This window comes from Haemaphysalis longicornis, unplaced genomic scaffold, assembly GCF_048455015.1.
Source record: "Haemaphysalis longicornis isolate Haplotype H1 unplaced genomic scaffold, Haemaphysalis longicornis Haplotype H1 scaffold_1, whole genome shotgun sequence".
NCBI classification, from domain to species: Eukaryota; Metazoa; Arthropoda; class Arachnida; order Ixodida; family Ixodidae; genus Haemaphysalis; species Haemaphysalis longicornis.
In genome coordinates this window covers 74,078,647-74,103,144 of record NW_027526203.1, presented here as the reverse complement: position 1 = coordinate 74,103,144, position 24,498 = coordinate 74,078,647, and the positions used below count along the sequence as shown (strand labels likewise).

The following is a 24,498-nucleotide window of genomic DNA, read 5'->3' as shown; positions in this document are numbered from 1 at the left end:
AACACCACTCCGAACCACCACCGTGCCATAATTTGTGTTGACTGCGGGGGCCTAATTTTTTGCCCAAGATTCCGTGTGGCTGCATACTATAACCTGGCAAGCACTTGTTGTCACTGAACCTCAAGTGTGCTCCAGTGATAGTCGGTGATATATATAATGATGATACTAAAAAAATTAGGAGCGAAGAGTAAATATACGGCCTCTGTCCGACTAGCGCGGTAAATGCTTAAATCTAGAAATGCTGAAACAGGCCAATGATTCATTATCACAAACGTTTGGTGATTGTTACCTAAAGTAACGTAACTACAACGTAACTGCCTTGTCCGACTGGTCTGTTAATTATAACGAGGTGGCCGTAATATTGTAGCAGAATGCGCAACGCACAAGCGAAAATCAAGCCCTACTACAGCCAATAATGCTGAGCAGGCACTAGTATGCTGCAGTGTTTTCAGAATAAATGCATGTGAAGCAGTAAGACGCCACTCATCGAAGTGCAGCTAGCAATCGCGGAGGCGTCGTAGCACCGCTGCCGAAATGGCGCGCGCGTGTGGGTCTGTGTACGGGGATGAGTAACGGGGCTGGGGTGGACGACAACGAACAAAGGAAATTCGGAAGCAGAGTCTGCTTGTTGGTTTATGCGTGTACCGGCAAGATGTGTCTCGCATATACGTTTACAGCGCATGAACGCTATTTTTTCGCGCAGTGCACGTACGTGCTTTTCGCTGGTAGATTGTTTATAAAACGCCCATGAATCTTCGGCATAAATGGTTTTGTGTATAATAAGAAACAGTTAAGGCAGTACCTAATATTAACATAAGGTATAAAATCCCCCATGCTGGTTGCCTAATTCAAAAATATTTTGATGGAACCCACTAGTCGACGTCACAGTCACTGCTTTGGGGTTCTCTGTCGTGTAAAGCAAATTTAAGCTCCAAGATAATTGAACCAACAGCACGGGAAATTATAAAACAAACTTCCAGCCATGTGCGAAAATTAAACTGCAAGCTAAATTGCCGCAAAGGCAACCGTGCGATCGTTCGCAATGCTTCCGACAACCCGCGCGGCCGAAGGGTGTCCTCCTTTGACGTCATGACGGGCGCAACCAATCAGGGGCGTCAAAAGACGAAAAGCGCGCGTCTTTCAAACGGGTCCGCGCTTTTTGCAAGATAAATGCCACTTGGACTCATGTCCGATAAATTTCAATGTGATATTCGGAATCAGCGCGCAAGAAACTATATAACTGTTCATCTAACTCAAATTTTTTGGAAAGCACTTCAGCTTCCCTTTAACCAAACGAACTGTTTAACTGTCATAGCATTGGAGCCCGCAGTGCATCCCTTAGAAACCACACGTCACGCAGTTCAATTTTTGCAAACGCCATACGGGATATAAATCACCTCCCAGAAAACAAACAAATGAAACCAATGTGCTTTTTGTGAGTGATCGCAACAACACCTGCACTGCCTGGATAGAAAGCATATAGGTGCACTTAATGCATTTTTCAAGGGGGCAGTGCATGCATAGATGCACTTGCTCAATAAACGTTTTCCAATCCAAAATGCACCTAAAAGCATGCTAAGCCTTCACCTAAGCAGCCCTGCAGTACATGCAACTACAGTTAGGTTGTAAAGTCACCAAGTGCATCTCCAGACAGCCTGCCCACTCAGTGGATGCAAGAACTGCACATTCAAGGCATATTTCAAGGTAGGATCGTAGCCAATTCTATTTCACAGAAAAAATAATCGACACGCTGACTGAATTTTGTTTTGTTCAAGGGAGATATTTAGTAGTCATTCACAGGTGCTGAAAAAATGTCTTTGCCACGAATGGTGCCAACTCAGGTGAGTGCAGACAGGTGCTCAACAACTGCGTTTAAAGATGCTCAACCAGTGGACCTACTGGACAAAAGCAAGGGGTCTACCCTGACACTAAGGACCCAGCTCATACCAAGGATTTGTCAGGGAAAGCTGAAACCTTACACAAGATGAGAAAAATGAGTTGAGGCGTTAGTAGCAAAAAACATCCACGCACACAGACAACTGGATGCTTAGCTTTCATCAGACATATGATTCACCAGAGTTTTATGCTTACAAAACACAGCCAAAGCTGGAGGAGACATAGGTATGCATCTGCCGGCTGTCTAGATAAGACTAGGCTGCTGCACGCATTAATGTTTTTCGACACATGCAGCATGTTAATCAAGCCTTGACATTCACTACTTTTGTGCCCACACTCAAAAGATCCCTCAAACCGAATTCAAACAAAGAGAGAGAAAGAAAGCCCCCCTTCCAGCAATGCCTTTCACGGCATTGCTGGAAGGGTAGCCTGCATGGCATAGCACGGGCATAAAACTTAGCTGCATTCACCAGAGGCCACAGAACTTTTGCGGGTGACAGGCACCCCCTTCCTCCCCCATTCGGTTACCAACACAGGAAAAAGGCAATTACGGCAATGAGCAGTAAGCTTCTCTTCTACCCCTTCTTCTCCTGTGAAACCCTGCCAACAACGCAAAAATGCGGCTTCGCCACATGGTACATCTGCGTATTTGGCTTCTCTGCATAAGCATGCACTTTCAAGTCAGCCATGTGAGCAGCATTGCAGCTGTGGAAAAAAAGCAGGCTTATGAAAAGCGGGCCCTAAATAGTACAGGCATGTGGATAGCGATTTTTGGTTGTGAAGCGAATGATACTGTTGTAGTTATGAATCAAACTGATTGATTGATTGATTGTAGGGTTTAAAGGAGCCATGAAGACAAAACATACATTTGGTTCATTCAAAAGATTGCCTCATTAGAATCATACTGACACCACTTTTAAGGTGAGCTTCCCTCAAATAAGCTGTATAACTAAGAAAAAAGGGAAAGGCCATGCGACCCACCAGCTCATTTCCCGCAACAGAACCTATGATGTCATACCAGCCAGCTCTGCGATTGGCAGAGGCCGGCAAAAGCAAACGCAAATTAGGCAGAGCTTATAAGCTTGCTGAACGGGCTATTTACGCTTAAATTTAGAGCACATTCTTTTTAAAGCCCTAGGAATGGTGGGACCGACACGTAAACATAGAAGTACCGATGCGTATGCTGCTGTTGGCACTGCGCGCACTATGCTTGGTTTAGCTGCACAGGACTGCGGGGCATTGGGGTTGTTTCAGACGACACTGTTTGATTGACGCAAGCAACGGTGTATTACGTGACCATATTTGTCGAGCGAGCACTCTGTTTCACGAAACGATTATTTGCTCCCTGAACAAAAACAACCCTAGGCCAAATTACACAAGGCTTTCCAGTCGGCTGCAGAGCAGTCGCTTCCTGTGATGTCATTGCAGACCACGAAAACACACGATTTAGCGGGAAAATCAAAGTTTCAACGTAAAATTATTAATTTCTCAGTGATAAAACATCGTTTGCACCTGGACAAGGGCTGGGAACACTATAAAAAACAAAAAAATTTCTAATAAAACAAACTTGTATTTTCTCTTCATGGCTCCTTTAACGCGCTGATGCAATGCAGGCGAAGAGGCGCGCCATAGTGGCGGGCTCTGGATTAATTTTGACCACCTGGGGATCTTTAATGTGCACTGGAATCTTGTACGCACAGGCGTTTTTGCTTTTTGTATGAATAAAACTGAATATTTTTGAATCGAAGCAAATATTCAGCAATATACAATAAGAAAAATGAAATTCAGATTTTCTCAGGCATGCTTCAGAAACTATAGTCTATAGAAAACTGAAGGATCGTTTAAAAGGGTATGCAAAATTTTTCTATGGCATAAAGCAAACATACCAAAGCTATCCTGCTACGATCGAGCCGAACTATATTGAATCTGTTTATATTGAATTATACTGTATATTGAACTATTTCTGGTCAGAGTATATTTGCAGTGAGAATATATAGCAAAAATTACGCCTATATTGAACAAAAATACCAGCGACTCCCAATATATCAATTCCCAAATGCTGCAGAAGTGCCACCCAAGTTGGCTTTCCCTCACGGCGGAGGAGAAATTCCACCGGCACACCCCTAAAAGTGGTTTAAGCCCGGCTGTTCACCGGCAGCGAGCAGCTCTTTCGCCCTTTTCCGCCACTCTTGACTGTGCCAGCACGCCTTGTAGGGCAAGCCGTCGAAATCCCCCATGCAAAAAATGATCCTGGCCCACCTGCCATGCTTTTTTTTTTCTTTTTGTTCGCTGTTTGCGTCGTTCTCACTTTGGCGGCTTTCTTTCGAAGTGTTGCTCTGGTGGCTAGCGCTAGTGTCACTAAATAAAGGCTTATTTGACTGCTCTAGCTAGTGCGAAGTGGCCGAATCCGCCTTTCACCATGAAGCTAGCAATCATAAATCAAGCTGAACACAGTAAGAAAAAAAATTGGCCGCGTATCTGCTCCTTTCGTGAAAGCACGTCCCTCTTGCCAATGGGCTGCACATCACTGGAGCAGTGCGACAGTTTGTCGCTGTGAGCGGAGAATGCTGGTGTATGTTTTCGAACCGCGAAATGCTACAAAAATTCATTCAAAATTTTCTAATAGAGTGCTATTCTATTCGAAGTCAAATCGAATTCGGTGTTATTCACTTTGATATTACAAAGTTTTCAATACTTGCACACCCCAACTAAATAGTAAACAAGTGGGCGACTTCAGCTGCAAGAGCAAATTGTCTGACAATAGAAAACGTATTAACACACTTCACCACAGAGTCCCCCATTACTTTTCGAAACGTAGATGGAATCCCAGGCACACTCAAGGTTGAGAACAGCTACGGTGATAAAAAACGGAGGAAGCAGCCACAACGAGCAGATGAAAGAAGACCAAGTGATAAAATGGCACCCTGACTTGAAGGAGTGATAGGGAGTGCAGATAAATTGGCTCCTAGGTGGCCAGATAAAGGTGAAAGTAACACAGAAGGCAGGCTGCACTCCCAGGCAAGTACTCTAGTCTTCGAATGTCTACACTGTCGGTGCTTCCAACAGCCGTGGGCTGCGTAGAAACCCCAGCAGGGCTACATTGGGATGACCTATGCTGCTCATACTAGCAACAATTTTCTATACAACACTGCACTTTTAAAGCATACTTACTCTTCCGCACCAGTTTCATCTACTCTACAATTTCATCGCATTTTCTGCCCCAGGCTTTAATACACATGCTTCAAGGAGCACAGAGTTTCGTCATTTCGATATATCAAGGATTGCATCAACACTGATGTTCCCCAAAGTCCATGTTCAGCTACTCATTGTTTACGCCTTGCCCAGTTCTTCAGAAGAAAAAATATATATATATATATATATATATATTTTTTTTTTTTACAAAAAATCAAGGAGCACCCTGTTGGACCTTGATTTGTGGACAGGCCAGTCGGCCTTATGCACCGTGCTCCCACAGCGGCACTGTATTCAAATTACTTCCACTGAGACCATGGTATTCTAGACGCCCTATTCCGCCTTATCACTAACAGCTGGTTTCCCCTTCATTTATTTGTTTATTCCTTTAATTCATTTTGAGGAAATAAAATACATATTTAAAACAAGAGCACCTTCTACGTACAAAATGAAGACGGGCCGCATGACAAAGCTACAAAAGGCAAGATTGGATTCGTTGGAACTATGGGGCTCAAAGCTGCCAGACAATCATCAAAAATGGCCTTATCTTGTTTATAAGGGTTGCACAGCAGCCTTGTTCAGCTTTTAGGGCGAAGTTTTTGTTCCCCTCAGCCACATTCACAGGAAGGAATGAAAGTGTGAATTAACTGAGACCACCGCGCAAGTTATGAAGCTCTGAAATACGATGGAAATGCAAACTTAAAATCTGCTCAAATTAACTGGCAGTACTACAAATTATACAAGTTTGAATTAACGTAAGCTAACTTTAGCCTATTTCGTAAACATTGCCACTGTGGGGGGGAAGGTAGGTTATTGCCTCCTAAACATACTTCTGGCAGAAGTCTACAGGATGGCTCCCATAACTTGGCCTCGCAATTAAAATTAGGTGTACATATTGAGTTTCCCTACAAGTCATTTAACAATAATTCTGGGGGAGGGGGGGTGGGGCGCATAAACTAGATAACGCTATTTTTATATATGGGTTAATACTTAAAATAAGATAATTACCTCTGCAAGGAGTGAATTGAATAAAAAAATGTTCGATTAGAAACTTGAAGAGCATTGTAAAATTTGTCCAATGCCAAATTTTCTACAAGAATTGCTTCCTGTTTCCCAGCGACAAGATACGCAGCTATGTAGGTGCTAACTTGTGCCTCTCACATCAGCACAGTTTCCTATAAGCAATGCAGCAGTGAGAGCAGCACTTCACTGTCTACCTTCTTCTTGTGCCTGTGTGTCATGAGCAATCCCCCCAAGAGACCAACTTCCCGAAGAAGACTAGTAGAAGAAGAAGAGGAAAAAGGAGACATGGAGAATGTCATGGGAAACCCTCCCAAGGAGGGGACTGGAAGAAGGGGAAGAAGAAGAGAGGCAGGTAAAGCGAAGAGAGCGAGGAATGGTGATGCCTGCGCTGAAGCTCTAGGCACGGAACCTGGAAAGGCACCCAGCCGGCCTCCTGAGCGCGGCAACGATCCTGAGCGCAACAACGCACCCTTGGCGGCTTCAGAGACGACCACCAGCGGGGCTACCTGGCTTGAACGCTCGGGCTGCGCACCCGAAACAAGGTCCCCACGGCACCCGGGGCTACGCACCCTGGTCTCCGGAAGCGTGTCCTGCAAGCCTCTCAAGTGGTCATCGACTACCGGACCCTACTGATTACAGCTACAACCAGCAACAGACATCAATTGGAAAGTGAGCGGAAGCTAACTGTGTATTGTGCTTGCGTACAGGATGTTTTACACTACTGCAGTGAGGAGTGGTGTGATGTGTGGAGTCGTTCGCGTTATTGTCGTTGCATATTAAACGTCTCATTTTTCTGCATCCGGTTTGCCCGGCTAATTGACGTGACAGTAACGTGACATGACGTTACTGCCCCCCCCCCCCTTCTTTCCCTCTTGGCACTCTACTGACCCTGACGGTAGGAAACGTCTTGCGCTGCTGGGTGCTCGACTCCCCGATGAGGGGACCGTGAGAGCCACTCTCGCTCTTGTACCGGTACCGAGTCTCCTTCATGGGCTGCTCCAAAATCACCAGGTGAGGACCATCTGCAATGCACCCCAGTGAAGGAGGAGGGCCGACAGTACCCATGAGAAACCACCCCGAGCACATTAAAATGCACACAGCGCCAGAAAAACAAACCAACAAAAAAAAACCCACTTCGAGGACACCTAAGCAATGCTTGTTAGCTCTGAATGCTGAAACGCCAATGTTTGAATGCTGCTAGGCGCTCAGCTCGGTCCAAAGCTCACCATGCTGCAACGCAGATATAAAAAAACTTGTTTAACCAGGAATACTCTCTTCTTTTCCACGTGGCTCTGTGCTTGTCTTTTGCACTTTATTCCATAGCATGCGCTATAGATTGCATCGCACACAATGGTGCTAAAGGAGCCGCTACAAACGCTGAACAATGCTCAAACCGGCTTTTTTGTTCGATGGACCATTTAATGCTTTCACAACAAAATATCTCAAGGCTTAACATAACATACCACTAGACTATGGGGCTACATTTTAGTGAAAGCCTGTGCATTGAACTGGACCCCCCAGCTTGGCTGCTCGTTTTTTGCTTCCACCATTATAGTGGGGAATGGAACTGATGACTCAGTGCCTGACACAGCAGCCCAATGCAGAGTCAATGTAGAGTCTGTACAGAGGTAGCATTTTCCAAGAAATCCCCACTGCACTGTGCACTGTCGATGCAGGCACTTGCAGGACATGCAGCTGCCAAAAATGAATGGCTGTGCCATGTGGCCACCGGGCACCTGTAGTTCAGGGTGCCTCTAGGGCTGACAAGCCATCTGCACACACGAAGCACACACTAAGTAGTTTTTGTGACTCCTCCCCATAAACTTTTGGGGCAAACAGTACACAAATGCGTACAACTTATTTGAGGACCTCAAGGATCAGTCTACTGGTCCTCGGGCACCAGAAACGCCCCATAAGATGATCTCAGACATGATGCCAGTAAGACCATCGTTAGGCCTGTTGAATTTGTTGTGGTGTTGGGTCCCTGGAGATGCGCTATAGTGCCATTGTGCACGTGTTGCCAACTATGCTTACACTGCTCTGAGGGGCTAACGATGCTTTGGTGGCACTTGCAAGTTGCAAACAGGTACTCAAAATCTAAACTGCGACCACTGGTATCAGAAATATCAAACCTCAACAGCCCACAACACAAAGACCCCCTTTTTTCAGCATGACACAAGTCACAAGGCCATTCTGTGCCAAAAACTTTGATATCATAAGTCCTTTAGCTCAACATTGCCTAATTGCTTTACCAAAAAAACTACAAAAAATATGGGGGATGTTTTAGTGTTTTTTTATGATTTACACACATCTTTGAACAAGAAAAGCATGTTTTTAAAGTGCCACTGTCCTCGCACCATCTTTCCCACAGCTTATTTTTTCACATCGACTACAAGTCTGCTTAGCCATTAGCCAAATTTAGAAGATAGCTAGCATGTTCAACCTGCACTACCTACCTGAAAACAAACAATACCTGAATGTTAGCAAAGCTGACATGGTACAAAACTACATTTCAAACCCAGGTGATGTCATTACGGCAGTTAGTGCAGCGGCCGCAAATGGCCCACGGTGTTTTTCCTCCTGCCGTGCATTACTGATAAAGTAAAGCTCCACAGTTCTGCCTAATTGTTAAATAACGGATTACATGGGTGAAACAGCACAATGCAGCCTCAATTAGGACTCAGACAAATTCCCTTCAGTGGGCCTTTAAATAAATCCCTCACTTAGTTGCTTAGTTATTGCTCCATTGCTTGCCTCTGCCCCCCCCCCCCCTTCCTTTTTTTGTGCAGGCTTCTCAACACAGGAGAGATTTTATGTTGCAACAACATGCCACTGCACAGAATTAATCCACCTTTTCTTTCCAAATAGCTTGGGATGAGTTTTGGACATTTTTTGCTGGCTTTTGGGCCGTCAGCACCGCAAAAGAAAGGCTGACTCTGCTGCCGTAAATGGCAGAAGAAGCACACGCTCCACCAGCAAGTCACATGCGAGAGCTGGGCGCGAGTGCCGGACGAACGGGGTGGAGCCCCACTGGCACCCACGCGGGGCTTCCCCCACCACTACTTCTGTGTGGCCTGGCTGGCCAGCGCACGCACCCCCCATGTGCAGGCTGCTCTCCTGCTGCTGGGCCCCCTGGTAGCCGCTGGTGCAGATGGGCATGTTGAGGTCGTGCTGGGGCTGGCCCTGCTGGAAGGAACGCAGGAGCAGGTCCTGGAACGAGCGCAGCTGCTCCTGGTCACTCGACGACGACGCTGCCTCCTCGCTCACCGGGTAGGCCACATTGCCCACGGGGGCACCGTACGGGTCCTGGAAGGGACGGGGGCCACGTTACACCCTTACGGCGCCACACTGAGGAACAGTGCTCCCTCCTTTACCGCATCCTGAACACATGGGACGTCAGTAGGCCTCTTTTGTTGGCCTGCTCCGGCCAGTTATGAGCAGCGGTGTATTTTATTTGCCCATAGAATGGCTACGGCGGGAGCAACTTTGGGCTGCTCAGAACTGCTCTGAGCAGGCAAAGAAGAGAGACCAAGTAGCAGTAGCCACTGCGGTCAAAAACGAAGCATATCCACCTTACTTCAGATGCCTTCCCCAAACCCACCGGTAATTTCACACTAATCAGCTCGCTCCAAAGAGCATAGGGTAGAATGAATCTTTTTCCAGTACCAGTCCTCCTAGTGGCCGCCAGGGCGAACTAAAAATGGCAGTAAGGCACACCTACAAAGAAGTCTGGCTTTCAGGGAACTCGTGCACAAACTATACTCCTGCACCCACCTGTCACTTGTACCTTTCACATGAACGTCACAGTAGCAGGTGCACATTCCCGTGACTGATCTGCAGTGGCCAAAGTACCCCTTTTTCTTTACTTTTTTAAATTTTCACTGCTCCCTCACTGGTAGCCATGTGCTCGCAGCGTGGTCACTCTCAAACAACTTTGCCCCTTTCCTTTCAAAGACTTTTTTGTGCGCACGTATAAACTCACTTGTGTGCACGTATAAGGGCAGCAGGTCTTGTAATTAGGCTCAATAAGAGGTACAAGCTCAAGGTGGTGCAGGGCTACGCGCCCACATCCAGCCACGATGACCAAGTAGTGGAACGCTTCTATGAAGATGTGGAATCGGCAATGGCTAAAGTAAAAACACAGTATACCGTAGTTATGGGGGACTTCAATGCTTCAGGCTGGAGACAAGGCAGTTGGGAACTATGGTCTGGGCTGTAGAAATAGCAGGGAGGACCTACAAGTCGAGTTTGCAGAACGGAATAACCTACGCATAATGAATACCTTCTTCTGTAAACGGGAGAGTCGGAAGTGGACCTGGAGGAGCCCGAATGGGGACCACAAAAATGAAATAGACTTCATATTATGTGATAACCCTGGCGTCGTGCAGGATGTGGAAGTGCTCGGAAGGGTAAGGTGTAGTGACCACCGCATGGTAAGATCTCGAATTAGGCTAGATGTGAGGAGGGACCGCAACAAGCTAGTACGAAAGAAGCCGATAAATGAGGTAACAGTAAGACGTAAAGTAGAAGAATTCAGGATCGCGCTGCAGAACCGATATTCCGCCCTTAACGAGGAAGCCGAGCTTACGAAACAGGAAGCCAGCGACAACCTTACACGCATTATCACGGAGTGTGCAGTAGAAGTCGGGGGCACTATGGCTAGACAGGATGCTGGTAAACTTTCACAGGAGACGAAAGATCTAATCAGGAAACGGCAAACCATAAGAATCTCTACCGCAGCTGACAGAATAGAACTAGCCGAGCTCTCGAAGTTAATCAATAAGCGTAAGACAGCTGACATACGGAAGTATAATATGGAGAGGATCGAATACGCTGTAAAGAATGGAGGTAGCCTGAAAGCAGTGAAGAGACGTCTTGGCGTGGGGAAAAATCAGATGTATGCACTTAAGGATGAGCAAGGCAATGTCATCACAAATAGGGATAAAATAGTCACAGTGGCCGAGGAGTTCTATAGGGATCTGTACAGTAGCCGGGACATCCAGGATAATGCCGAACGAGACAGTAGCTCAGAGGAGATAGACATCCCACCAGTAACGACCGAAGAAGTAAGGAAGGCTTTGAAAGAAATGAAAGGGGGCAAAGCACCTGGTAAGGATCAGATAACAGCAGACCTCTTGAAGGATGGCGGAGAAATTGTACTTGAAAAACTGGCAAACCTGTATACGCAATGCCTTATGACCGCAATGGTACCGGAATCTTGGAAGAACGCGAACATCATCCTAATCCATAAGAAAGGCGACATGAAGGACTTGAAAAATTACAGGCCGATCAGCTTACTGTCAGTCGTCTACAAGGTATTTACCAAGGTAATCGCTAACCAAATCTCTGCAACCCTAGATTTCAGTCAACCTAAAGAACAAGCAGGGTTCCGTAAAGGGACAGCACAGCAGTTTGAGATAGGTGGCGAGGCAGTGGAAGTGGTAAGCGAATATATCTACTTGGGCCAAGTTGTGACCCCAGATCCCAACCATGAGGCAGAGATAATTAGAAGGATCAGAATGGGGTGGGGTGCATATGGCAGACATTCTCAGATAATGAATAGCAGCCTACCATTGTCGCTGAAGAAGAAAGTGTATGACAGCTGCATCTTACCGGTACTCACCTAGGGGGCAGAAACTCACCTACGGGGCGGTACTCACCTACGGGGCTCACTAAGAGGGTTCAACTTAAATTGAGAATGACTCAGCGGGCAATGGAGCGGAAAATGATAGGTGTAACATTAAGGGACAAAAAGAGAGCGGAGTGGGTCAGGGAGCAAACTGGTGTTAAAGACATATTAGTAGAAATTAAGAAGAAGAAATGGACGTGGGCAGGGCATCTAATGCGAAGGCAAGATAACCGCTGGTCATTAAGGGTAACAGAGTGGATCCCTAGAGAAGGCAAGCGTTGCAGGGGGCGGCAGAAAGTTAGATGGGCAGATGAGATCAAGAAGTTTGCGGGGATAAATTGGTCACAGTTGGCACAGGACCGAGGTAATTGGAGAATAATGGGAGAGGCCTTTGCCCCGCAGTGGGCGTAGATAGGCTGGTGATGATAAACTCACTGAAAACTGTCAAAAAAGAGGAAATAAAATGTGCAGTGCTCAGAAGCATAGCCAAGCAGCAAGCTGAGGGATTGCTCTTTTCATTTCGCCCTAGGCGACTCCCAGGAATGGTGGGCCAGCAGCCCACGCATGCGCAGATCGCTACTGGAAAAAGGTCCATTGAGGCACACGTTAATCTGCTGAGCAGACAACAGGACTTGAGAAAACTTTCAGTACTGCCCTTTCCGAAGGCCACAAAGTCTTACCAGGAGTGAGGGGGGGAGAGACAAAGAATATTCACCCAAACAAGAGCCACAAGTTTTTGAAGAGTGAAATGTTTTCCACTTTAAAGGGCTCATGCACAGAAGATGCAAGTTTGATCATTAAAAAAACTGCTTTCTTCCCATAATAATGATGCTCATTTAATCGCAGGCCTCAAACAAATACCTAACCTACATATTGAGGAAAACAGGTGAAGGCAGTGGTCTCCATGACATCCCAGAATCATGTTCAAGCAAATGGCAGCCACTGACCAAAGCCTCCTCCATGAGATATGACAGTGCGATTATAGTGGGGGCCTCTAGTTCTGTTGGTTCATATTTAGCAAACTGATAACTACCTATTTCTTTCATGTTACCTTTACTGCATCACTGCTGATGTCGTGTAGTGCAAAATTTGCAAGTCTTTCGATATTGCATTTTTTTTTCCGGTTTAGAAAACAACGGCTTTCATGGATGGAATAGAGCTCAGCGAGTTACCAAAGGCAAGTTCTTTCAAATTATTTAGCAAAAATATTAGCCTGCACCTGTTGCGCCAGTTATCTTTTAGATGCCAAGGTTTGTCCGCAAGTTTTTTTTTTTTTTTGTGGGCACCACAAGTGGCAGTAACATCACTGCCACTTGACTGCCACTAACAACAAATTACTGAAGGTGACAATAAACTTTGCCACTGTTTTCCAAGCTCCAATTAAAAAATAGTATCCAACTTGAAAAGTTTAATGAATTTTTGCATGGCTACAGACCATTTTCAGTGATTAAACATAAAAAAATGTGTTCTAAAGTAGGTGCAACAGGACACGCATCACAGCTCTTTTCCGCAGTCGTACCCTTTGAACCCAGTGTATTATAAAGCACACCTGTGGACTTTATAGTAAAACTGCAATTTACTACTTATTCAGCAGAATGGGATGATATTTGGCATTGACTATTGATTTGTCTGAGAAGAGCCAGACATGGCATTTGTTTCCAGATATGTCAACCCGTTGAGGGTCAATGAGGTACATGTACGTCCCCTGCAAACAGCTTCAAAATGGTCAATGACATACCTGTACGTTATCAATTGTATGTTTAAAGAGCGCCTTGTTAGATCATTTCTCTCGCTTGGCAAGCACTGCCACACTGCAGAAATTTCTTTCTTGCAGTGATGGCTCTTTTCTTTCTTTATGCTATACTACAGTGGTGTGCCAGCTATCGCTTGCACATCCGGTCACGCGCGGCAGCGCAGCAGCTAGTTTCGGTTTTGTCCCCCGGGTACGTCCCACTTTTTGCGCTTCTCCCTCTCCTTGTGCCTGCAGAACCTGTTTAGAATTTTTCTTGTGTTACTCACGAATAAAAACCAACACAAACGATTTTTTTGCCAGTTTATGGTCACCCTAAAGAAATAACAATTTTTTTGTCGAAATAGATTTGTTTGAACTTAAACCAGCAATACGAAAAATGGGCCCTGGGGGGTCGCATTTGGCAAGAAAATTGACCCTCAAACAGTAAATAGAACGAGGGCTGCAGCCATTTTCTTTAGCTATTTGCTCCCCACAAGACCGGATGCACTGAAAACAATGTTAATGAATTTCATTTTTAGACTAAATATCTGCTTAATATCAAGCTATATGGAACGAAAGCTGGTATGGTGCAAGATGATGCCTTCCTGACAGTTCCATTTTTTCAGTTTACCCCCAAAAGAACATCTCATGGGTAACAGTGATTAAAACAAAGTTGTTTCATGACTTCAGCATCAACTTTTTGATAAAAAAAAAACGACAGTTTTACAGATCATAAAAGCAATTGACAAATTATGCTTCACATACAAAAACAAAACACCCCTGAAGGACAACGGAAGTTGTACGAGTGTTTCTTACAAGTAGCTTCAACAAATTTTTCAACCTAATAATCGACTAACAAGCACTGGGGTGCTACCTGTTTCCTCCACTAATGTGGCGCATGCACTTGTTTTGAGTGCCTACGGTTTATTCGGGCAGCTCCAGAATATAATTAAACAAAAATTGGGGCGGGGGAAGGGAGTTTGTTCGTCGCCTCCACCAGAAAAACGGCTGCACAGCTGAGATCAATCCTGCATCCTTGGGCCTGACCCACTGTGCCACTCCCGCAGCGGGTCTTCAGAATACTTTTACCATCCGTTAGCAACCAAAGGCTTTTCTCTCAAAACCACTCAATCAGATGTCAAAGACAAACATCAGTGTTCTTGTTACAATAGAATGCTATAACACGACTGCCAGATCGCATCTGTGCGTTCCTGGAACTCCTTTAGTGAAGTGTCTTAACCTTTCGTTTTTATGGCCCGTCAAGGTCCTGTAAAGAAAGACTATCACAGCAAAGAAAAATACAACAATGGAGGCAAAAGGGTTTTGCAGAGAACTTGTTACCGAGTTTTACCAACAGCCCATTTTAATTTTGGCAGCTTTCATTAGTGTTTTTTTTTTTTTTTCTGAAACTGGGGAGCATGCAGCATGGGTTCTTTTCAGCTGCTGATGGCAAGATGCCCTAGAAAAATCAATGAAAAGGGAATACACATCTTAGATCTCAAACAGGAAAGTGAACAAGACACTAGTTCTGCTTCAGCAAAGAAGTACAAGCGTGTTAAGAGTACGATCAAAGTCTTTCTATTTTTCCATAAAGACATAAATGAAAGATTTCAGTTGAGGTGCCACTAAGAACTTCACTGTAAAAAAGAATAAATCCTGCTGGTGCTTAATTTCAGTTCCCTCTAGAGATTACCTGATAGTACCCACCTTAAGCACTCCTCACTGAAAAAGCACAGCCACTCTGCATTTCATTAGGGGCAGAAATGCACCAGCACATTGCCAATTTTAAGACGCTAATAAGAACAAAAACCAGTACTTTTAAAGCTGGTGGTACAAAAAGGAAGTATGCGGTTGAAGTATCATGCTTTCAGTACAGTCGATCTCGGTTATATTGAGCCCAGATATATCGAATTATTGCATATGTCGAACAGTCCAAACATCCCTTTGGAAATCCTATGCAAATTAAAATATTTTACATATAGAATTGTTGGTATATCAAACTATTTTTTGATCCCCTTGGAGTTCAATGTATCCAGGATCAACTGTAGTTTTTTAGATAACAGTTACACCAGAGTTGCTCAGTTTGCTGGCTAGATGAAATAAAAGCAAGCCCTGCTTGTACCCTCATGTACCAGTCTTCTTTTTGTGTTCTTTATGATGAGCACTAGATAGACAAGCTTACACAAGCAAAGCAACATTTTAGGCATCAAAGCATCAGTCAAAATGACACAAACCCTAGAACGAAGGCTGCAGATTATAAAGGACTTCTACGGCAGCACAAAAGCCAACAGAACCACACAATGCTGGCTTTGCTGTGGTGTGGATACGGACAGGATGTTCAAACAATACATCAGCCACTTTAAAGCAACTTTCTTTGGCAAACCACAAGCTTTTTTGTAGTGAAATAGCGCACAAATATCCCATGTTATCTATCTGTTCTGTTTAAAAATAGCACAGGCCAAAGGAATCTCTTGGTTCTTTTGCAATGACACAAACCAGCTTTGGCTTAGGGGCACAAACTTTGCCAGAGTAGCTTTTCTACGCTTGCACATATACATAGAAAAGCATAAATAAAAACTCACAGTACACACCAACAGGAGAAAGCGGGTTTTCCTTCGAGGAGTGTTTTTTTTTTTCCTTTTGAAATGAGCCAAATTCAGAAACCAAAACTAAATCACACAAAACTGTAGTGACAAGAAAAAGTTGGCAACTTTCCCCTAGAAAACAGGTTGCAACAAAATAGGTCAGGTAACGACCATTAAACTTGTACACAGAATATATTTCACACCAAAAATGAGCCGTGTCCTGTTGTGGCATGGATCGAAATGAGCCAAATTCATTTTCCCAATGCCAGTGAGCTTTTGGTTTGACGTCATATAAGCAACATGGCAGCCTACTTTTGAGTTCTCACCCGACAGCTTGGACTATCAAGCAGGATAAATTATTTATATAAAATATTATTAAGGGGGGACACTGGTCTTAAAACAAGTTCTTTAATTTTCCAGTAAACTTTGTGAAACTTGCCAGTCTTGCTATTTTTTCTCCACTGATTTCAAATATGCCACTATTTTTGCAGTAGGTCAATTAGTTCCTGAGATAATTAGAGATAATTAACCATTTTTGCCCAAACAACAGGAAGCAGTTTTCTGATGCACCACTGGTAACTCATTTTACAGCTCATTAAACCTTGGTGGCACCAGTGGCAAAGATTGATTGATTGATTGTGGGGTTTAACGCGCCGACGCAACGCAGGCGATGAGGCGCGCCGTAGTGGAGGGCTCCGGATTAATTTTGACCACCTGGGGATCTTTAACGTGCGCCGAAATCTCGTACACACGGGCGTTTTTGCTTTTCGCCTCCATCAGAAAAGCGGCCGCCGCGGCCGGGAATCGAACCCGCGACCTCGTGCTCAGCAGCGCAACGCCTTAGCCACTGAGCCACCGCGGCGGGTACCAGTGGCAAAGAACCATTTCGACTGCCTGTTTCAAACACCAAAGTTTAATGAGCTGTAAAATTAGTTCCAAGCGGTGCATCAGAAAACTGCTTCCTATATTGCATTCACCAAGGTTCATAGTATTGGAAAATATGAAGATTACAGTTTTGCAGCTAACACTGTTTTGTATATTGTTTGGGCAAAAATGGTTAATTATCTCTAATTATCTCGGGAACTGCACTACTGCAAAAATAGTGGCATATTTGAAATCAGTGGAGAAAAAATAGCAAGACTGGCAAGTTTCACAAAGTTTACTTGAAAATTAAAAGAAGTTGTTTTAAGACCAGTGTCCCCCCTTAAATAATTCATTAAAAATTAACAACTAACTAATTAGCTGCTTACTTTTTAATTACTTGTGGCCACAAACTTCCCCCAGCTGACATGTAAAACATCTCGCATAATAGCATTGCATTTAGGTTTGATACCGAAATTTCACTGTTTTTTTCAAATTTTGTTGGGTGGACTTGACTCTTTCAATAATAATAAAAAAAAAAACTCCTCATTCGACTGCAAAAGAAACCATGCGATTGCTATGCCCTGTGCCATTTTAAACAAAATAGACCCCCGAAACTTGACATTTTGTTCGCAGTCTCATTATAATCAATCCGGCTATTAACGCGCCACAAACCTTTTTACAATGGCTAATTTATTGATGCTACACACTGTACACAGGATACCAGTGTTGTTCCCTAATACCCTGCACCTTTTTCTACTGCATATAAAAAATAAACCTTAATACACACCCAGCTCAGCCTTTTAGAAAAAACAGTCACCTGGTATTTGAACTGGAACTTGCAATTCTATCTCCACCCTGTGGCACTTTATGAAATGCTGAACAAGTCTAGGAGAATTGACATGCAGAATTCTTCAATTCTTGGGGTAGATATCATGCTGTACAAGCCCCAACTTATTTCCACATAGGGAAATCGTAAAGCATAATACAAAAGCTGCCACTGCATGCCCGCAAAAGGAGAAATAATATCGACACTGGGCTAGTTGGTATACATTCACCATACTGAAGCAGCGTAAACATCAAAGGACACGGTGAAATAAAAACCACGGCAGCCCATGTAACCAAGCTTGTTTTCTGAGAAGCTTTTTCCCACCACGTAGGCCCGCGTCCCCATATAATAAACCAACATGCAACCTGAGGCATAAAAAAATCAAGTCCAGCACGTGCAGACAACTGACAAGGTCAATACCTGGTATCTATTGCACATTTCATGGATAACGTTGCATCCACAAAATGTACATGTGTCGCCACGCTCCTTTATGTGGAAGGCCTCAATTATTTCCCCAGTGACTTAGTAAATGCACTTACGATACCCCATGAGTTAAATAAGGGCTTATTTTCCTAATTTTCAGAAGACCTCTGTATGTTCTGCCAACCTTTTTTTTTTGGTGCAACAGTGGCAAATATTCACACGACAAGAAGAAAACTGTAGAGAATATACGCCTATAAGGCTGCAATGCTACAGACAACACTACAGATGAAACAGATATCTTTCAGTCTATCGGCCCACAAATTTCTCAATTTTGTTACGAGCTGAGAACATCTTAAAACCATATCGTTCAGTCATATTTTTAAATCCATGAAACAATTTCTGTGCACACGGGATGACAAGTGGCCTGCTCCTCTACCTGAATATTTTTTGTCCCCAAGCCCAAGTTTGCACATCTTGTCAGCTTGTGTATGTGCTTCCCATATAATCCCTGAAGCTTCCTGCCTGGCCAACTGATAAGAAAAGACGGAACAAACCGTACTCGGACACGATTTTGAAGGGGCTGCCACGATTTGTTCCGCCTTGATGCTACACTGAAGAGTATGCGCCTGATGACACTTACTGAAGGTTATTGCAGTCCTACAGTGAAACCTGACAGGACAGGGAGGGCAGATCTGTTTTACGTGAAGTACTCGAGTGTTGCAAGGCTCCAGGCGTTTGCTGCAATGTATTTCAGCAACGGCACTTGAAGCGCTTTCTAAACGTTTTATCGAGACTGCATGCGAATTTTTTTCTCCATACTTGACCCTCTCGAAGTATAAAGCTAAACGCGTTTCGGAAACCTCATTTCCAAAACGCGCAGAAACGCGGGCAAGCGCTCTGACCTGGAACCGTTGCAATCACCGTCATGCTACACAAAACGAAACCATGCGACGACTTCGTCGCACATCATTTGAATTTATACAAGAGGCTGTTTTGTCGCGACATCCAGCTGCAAGAACGCGGCCAGTGCCCGCTTGTACGGAGACAAGGATTTCAGCTCCAGAGCATCGAGTGTCACCTCTCGCACAGCCTTCCCAGAAAAACTTCATGGCCCGATATCACACGTATTTCCCTTGCTGTGCTTTGTTGCCGTTCGAGATTGAAGGGCGACCAAGCAGAGTACGTAGTACATTTGACGAAGTAAGTTCATTCGCGAAAGTTCGAGAAAAGCTCCGATGTGGGCACTGTCGTCTTACCTCTAGGAGATACGTCCGACGTCGATTTCAGATGAAGCCCACGCTTCCAAGCGGAAGTTTTGAGTGGCGAGTACGGCGTAGTGGACTTATCGCATCTATCACTTCTAATGTACGCAGCGACGAGGTCAGGCGGACGCAGGAGTAGCAAACAGAAAACGATGTAGCGAACTCCCTACTGGCACGCACGAAATGATTCCGAAACTTCCGTTCGTTGTAATCACAACAAATGAACAGCGCAGGCGCTGAGGTAATCGTCGGTTGCTTTGTGAAGCTGGGATGGATGGGATGTGCGGCAGCTTGACTAATGGATACGGATACAAACTGTTGATATGTTGACCTGTGCTACCTATAACCTAGCATAGTAATAAAGCATTAAAAACAAATATAAGCGGTATTCATGCTCCATAAAAATTGTTTCTGATTGGTTTGTTTGTTCGCGAAAGATTTTGGTCAGGTAGTGAGAAACTATGTGAGGTGAACCGACAACTTTTGTTTTTTGTATAGTGGCGCCGTCTATTTGGAAGAAAGTAAAGCTCCATGAGTTTTGATGCGCGCGCGCGCGTTTCAAGTGTTCGGAGCAAATAAAAAATCGTGCTTAACCAGTACGCCCTTCGCTCAGCGTATGTTTGTCGTCAATGACATCATTTCAACACTCTCTCAGTTGTAGATGCTGCTTGCCAGAGGACAAGGTCCAGTGGCACGTCACGTCGCTCCAGTGGTAGAGATGGTTGATGTAAACGAACGCCGGCCCCCCAGCATTACTTTAAAGGTACAGTGTGTCAGTCTTCTTGATTATTTTTTACGCTTATTACCTGCACAGTGCTGAGACGGTATCAGTAGGTGTGCACAACCGCGCCCGCCGACACACACGCAAACCATCCACGCGTTTAAAAACGCAGGAATACGTACAGATGCGCACGGTGTACGTGCACGGTATATACAGTAGAACCTCATTGACACGTTAAAAAAAAAAAAAAAAAACGAGAGAGAGAAACGTATTAGCCAGGAAAATGTGCTATCCGGTGAGAAACGTACAATGGAGAATGTTTAGTGTTCCCAATAGAGAGCGTACTAACGGGAAATCGTATGAACCCAGAGTGTATCAACGGGGTTGTACTGTATATGCCTTATTCCTTTATAAAAACGCAGGAATCAGTAGATGCACACAGTGTTATATATATATATATATATATATATATATATATATATATATATATATATATATATATATATATATATATATATATATATATATATATATATATATATATATATATATAGTTCGATATAGCCGAACCCGCCTATAACGAGCTTATTACGAGTTCGCAATCCGCGGGAGCACCCCGCTCCCGGATCCCTAACTCCGCCATCCGCGTATGCAGAAACGAACACAGTACAGTAGCCATTACCATACCAAAATAATCCATTTATTGCAAGTATCAAAGCTACTTTCCGCCTTAACTGCCCACGTTGCAAAAAAAAAGGTTATTTTTGTTTTCACTTTCGTTTTGGCGGCTTCAACTAGCATAGCATTCTCTACACGAAACATTGTTTGCACCAGTTAGAGTGCGCGTCCTCAAAAATCTAAGAAGCATTGGCGGAGCACATCACGTGCTTCATTATAAGCGTCGGACGGATTTCACTCGCGACATCATCGGAAATGTTGACGAGCTCTTCCCACAGTTCACCGATGCTGCTGTCTTGGTCCAGACTCGCTGACTGGGCGGGTTCCGTCGCGACTCCCGCGCATCGGAAACAGTTACGGAAAGTATTGGTCGTCACGTCGCTCCGTGCGAGGCGCAATGTCTCAGTCATGGCTCTTGCTCCGTGGCTCAGTCATGGCTCTTGCACCGCCCAGAGTTCGATATATCGGATGTGAACTTCGTTATAAGGAATATGCTTCCCATGTATTTCCGTAACTGAATTATTTTTGTTCGATATACAGCATAATTCGCTCTATCCGGGTTCGTTATAGCCGGGTTTGACTGTATATATATTATATATATGCTTTATATCTTTATAAAATGGGGTTGCTTTAGGTACGCGCACCGTGCCATACGTATGACCAAGCACGCATGCTCAATTTATCTCATACATTCTATAACACAAAATGTCAATGGCAGTAGTACTCCACTCGTGTATTTAGGTGTTTCGACTGGGAGGAACGAAGAGGGGGCGGTGAGATGTTTCATTGGCGCCAACTGGCTCCTGACGTCAGCTGCGCGACTCACGCCGTTTCCGCCTGCCACCCTCCAAGTGAGTGGGGCTGCAGTTTCTGCGCTCAAATTCACGCGTGTTCATGCATGAGTGCAGCGAAGAGCAATTTTTCTTGACTTTAATTATATTATGAGCTTCTGAAGCCACTACATAGCTTCAATCTGTGTCCTGGCAATGAATGTATCATCAATACATCAGGGGGTATTTCTAGCTTATCTGCGAAGTCCAATGCTGAAAGCTTCCTAATAAATATTTAAACCGTGGGGGATTTATTTAAGAGTATTTTTACAACGGTATCACGAATACTCAACAGGCTATAGCCTCTAATGCTGCGCACCGAACAGTGGTCGCGAACAATCACGTCGCGCAGCCGAAAATAAAACAGCTGTTTTTCGTTCTGCTGTTGGCTTTTATCAGAGGTATGGGCAGGCTAGTTGCTTTCATTCGCCGAATTAGCTTGGTTGGTGGCGTGCATTGGTTTCTAGACTACATTGTTGTGAAGCTGAACCACGGGATTGCCTTACAATGCATGTTCTCTTAAAATAACGGCGAGGCGATGAATAGTGTTTTCGAGGGGTACGTATTACGAAAGTTGTAAGACCGCCTTCGCTCGGCAGGATAGCAAGCAACAAATACGCGCGTGGTTCTCCTGCTAAAAAGAAAAAGGAAGAAGTGGAAGAAAACGTGCATTATTTGTTTGTTGTTGTTGTTGTTGTTGTTGTTGCTGCTGCTGCTGCTGCTGCTGCTGTTCCTATAGCGCCCTTTTTTATTTCCTACGTATGTAAACCTTTTTCTCAGCGTTTGTGTAGCACTTTAGGCGTTTTCACACACACTAAAACGTTATAAGCCGAGGCAATCACGAAGCTAGCTAATTCAAACCTGTGCTCTTTCCATGCCGGGCTAGTTCGCGTTGGTGCTAGCGCGAGATCTCCCCTCCGGTATGTGCAAGAAACTCTAAGGCTCCAGTGATAAATTTTTGATGCAGCCAGTACCGTTGGCGTTTCACTGGAACATTCGGATTCGCTAACTCCTCGCCGGATTTTTGTTTTGCTTGGCACGACCGTGCGGTTGAATCCACCACTAGTTAATTCGTATACATCCATATCTATGATAACGCTTGCACGGTGTGTTCGCTGTGGCTCAGGTGGGGAAACCAATTACGCATACCTCGCAGGTTTTCTTTAGTTACAAAATGTATAAGGGTTAATTGTGAGCATCGTGTCTCTGCGCGTTTACCGTAATTAAGCCTACCCCCCCCCTTTTTTTTTTTCACTTACAGAAACCCTTTACAATTACTGTTTACAAGGAGGATTGATTCCCCCCCCCCCCCCTCCCTTATATCCACCACTATTGATTGTGACTTCGGAAAACTTGCATCGGGATCAAGACGTGGTAGGGGTTAGAGGGATCCTCCTATACTGAAGGGTTACAGAGACATTTGTATTATGCCTCGATAAAACCTATAGGGCCGGTAATCGAAGCAACCATCTCGAACTTGGGACCCGCTGTTCGGGCGGAGCGCGTGCGTGCACTGGAACGTCTAGAGAAAGTAATAACGAAGAAAGTTCCTTCTTGAATCCAGGACACTCGTTTCCTGCGCCTAAGCGTTACTCCGGCCATGCCTTCATTCCATATGGCTTGCCACGCAGGCCAAAGTTTTCTTTCTACGTTTTCGCTAACTGAGGCTCCATCCCCGGAAGTCATCTCCGGGTAGGGGCAACCTACTGTTCATTATTTGAGAGTGCTTGCCGCATCCACCCCAGCATATATACCTACTCCCTGACAGCCTGTTCGAGGTGGTTAGATTCATGCACTTATTCGAGCCTTTCATTGCCTATAAGAAGTTTCCTGGGTGCACGCCCTGAAGCATTTTTTTTTGCGCATGTTTTCCATGCCAGCCCAACTAGATAATGTCGTCCGCCAAAGGAGCTCAGATATTCTCCACTTGCTCGTACATTCCTGAAGTCTCCGTTCAGGCTTCCTGAAGAGTTCTTCCAGACCTGCGTCACAGAGCCCACAACCGTTTCTCGGGCGTCATCGTCTGCTGGGCCCCGCCACGGGCTCAACAAATTTCCGGTCTGATCGAAATGCCTTCGCTGTGATGTGTTGTGGTGAAGCAGACCGACGGGTGTCTCTCAGCGTGCAGAGATTGCTTCCGAAACGGGCTGTGATTACTGAGTAACCGCTCGGCACGCGATAACGACGGTCGCACTTTCGTCTGCGTCTGCTGTACGTGATTACTGTGGACACGGAACGCGACAGCGTACCCGCGAATACCACGTTCGAAGGAGTTCCTACTAGTATTGGTGCAGTGCCCTGTGCCAACACCTAACAGGTTGATATAAACGTCCTGCTAGTGATCACACTGCACTTTTCCGTTGCTGGCCGTGTGTGCTGACAGTAGCAACCACAGACACACGATGGAAACGCGGAAACTTAGTTTACAGCGGGACGTTCTTCACCTGAAGAGAAGCCCCCCTCCACCCTTTAATTTTGTTCTTTTCCAGAGAATGTTGCCTGCAGATATACTGCACAACAAGACGTCGCGAAGATGCGGCGGTGCATGCATTTGTAGCGACTGCAATAACAACAAAAACCGGAGCACAAAAAACAAACACGTGTGTCGTAACAAAAACAAAACATAACGATACGAAATCAGCAACGAAAAAACGATTCTCCGTGCATTGAGATCGCAGGCAACACCTAAAATGCCGCCAGTTCCCAAACTGTAGGCAAAGTGGCAGTTCCCAAACTGACGGACAGCGCGAACAGCGCGAAGACCTACTTTGTGTTTAGCAACATGAAGGAGCTCTTTACCTGTGAGCACGGCGCACGTTACAGGGCCCCCGCAACAC

General features: G+C 44.9%; 1 protein-coding gene across 2 annotated transcripts in view; it reads right to left on the bottom strand.

Annotated features, from left to right (window-relative positions):
- The window catches only part of LOC144177635 (nuclear factor NF-kappa-B p100 subunit-like), a 184,530-nt gene that overhangs the window by 133,118 nt on the left and 26,914 nt on the right, over positions 1-24,498 (bottom strand). Inside the window, exons 1-3 of one of the 2 annotated variants that reach the window (XM_077705273.1) lie at positions 19,427-19,739; positions 9,207-9,417; positions 7,000-7,133 (exon numbers count right to left, since the gene is read on the bottom strand). In XM_077705273.1, the coding sequence (XP_077561399.1) occupies positions 7,000-7,133; positions 9,207-9,270 (198 nt within the window). In that variant the 5' untranslated portion in view covers positions 9,271-9,417; positions 19,427-19,739. Of the gene's footprint in view, positions 1-6,999; positions 7,134-9,206; positions 9,418-19,426; positions 19,740-24,498 lie in introns of those variants that run through there. The other variant, XM_077705272.1, reaches the window with a different exon arrangement.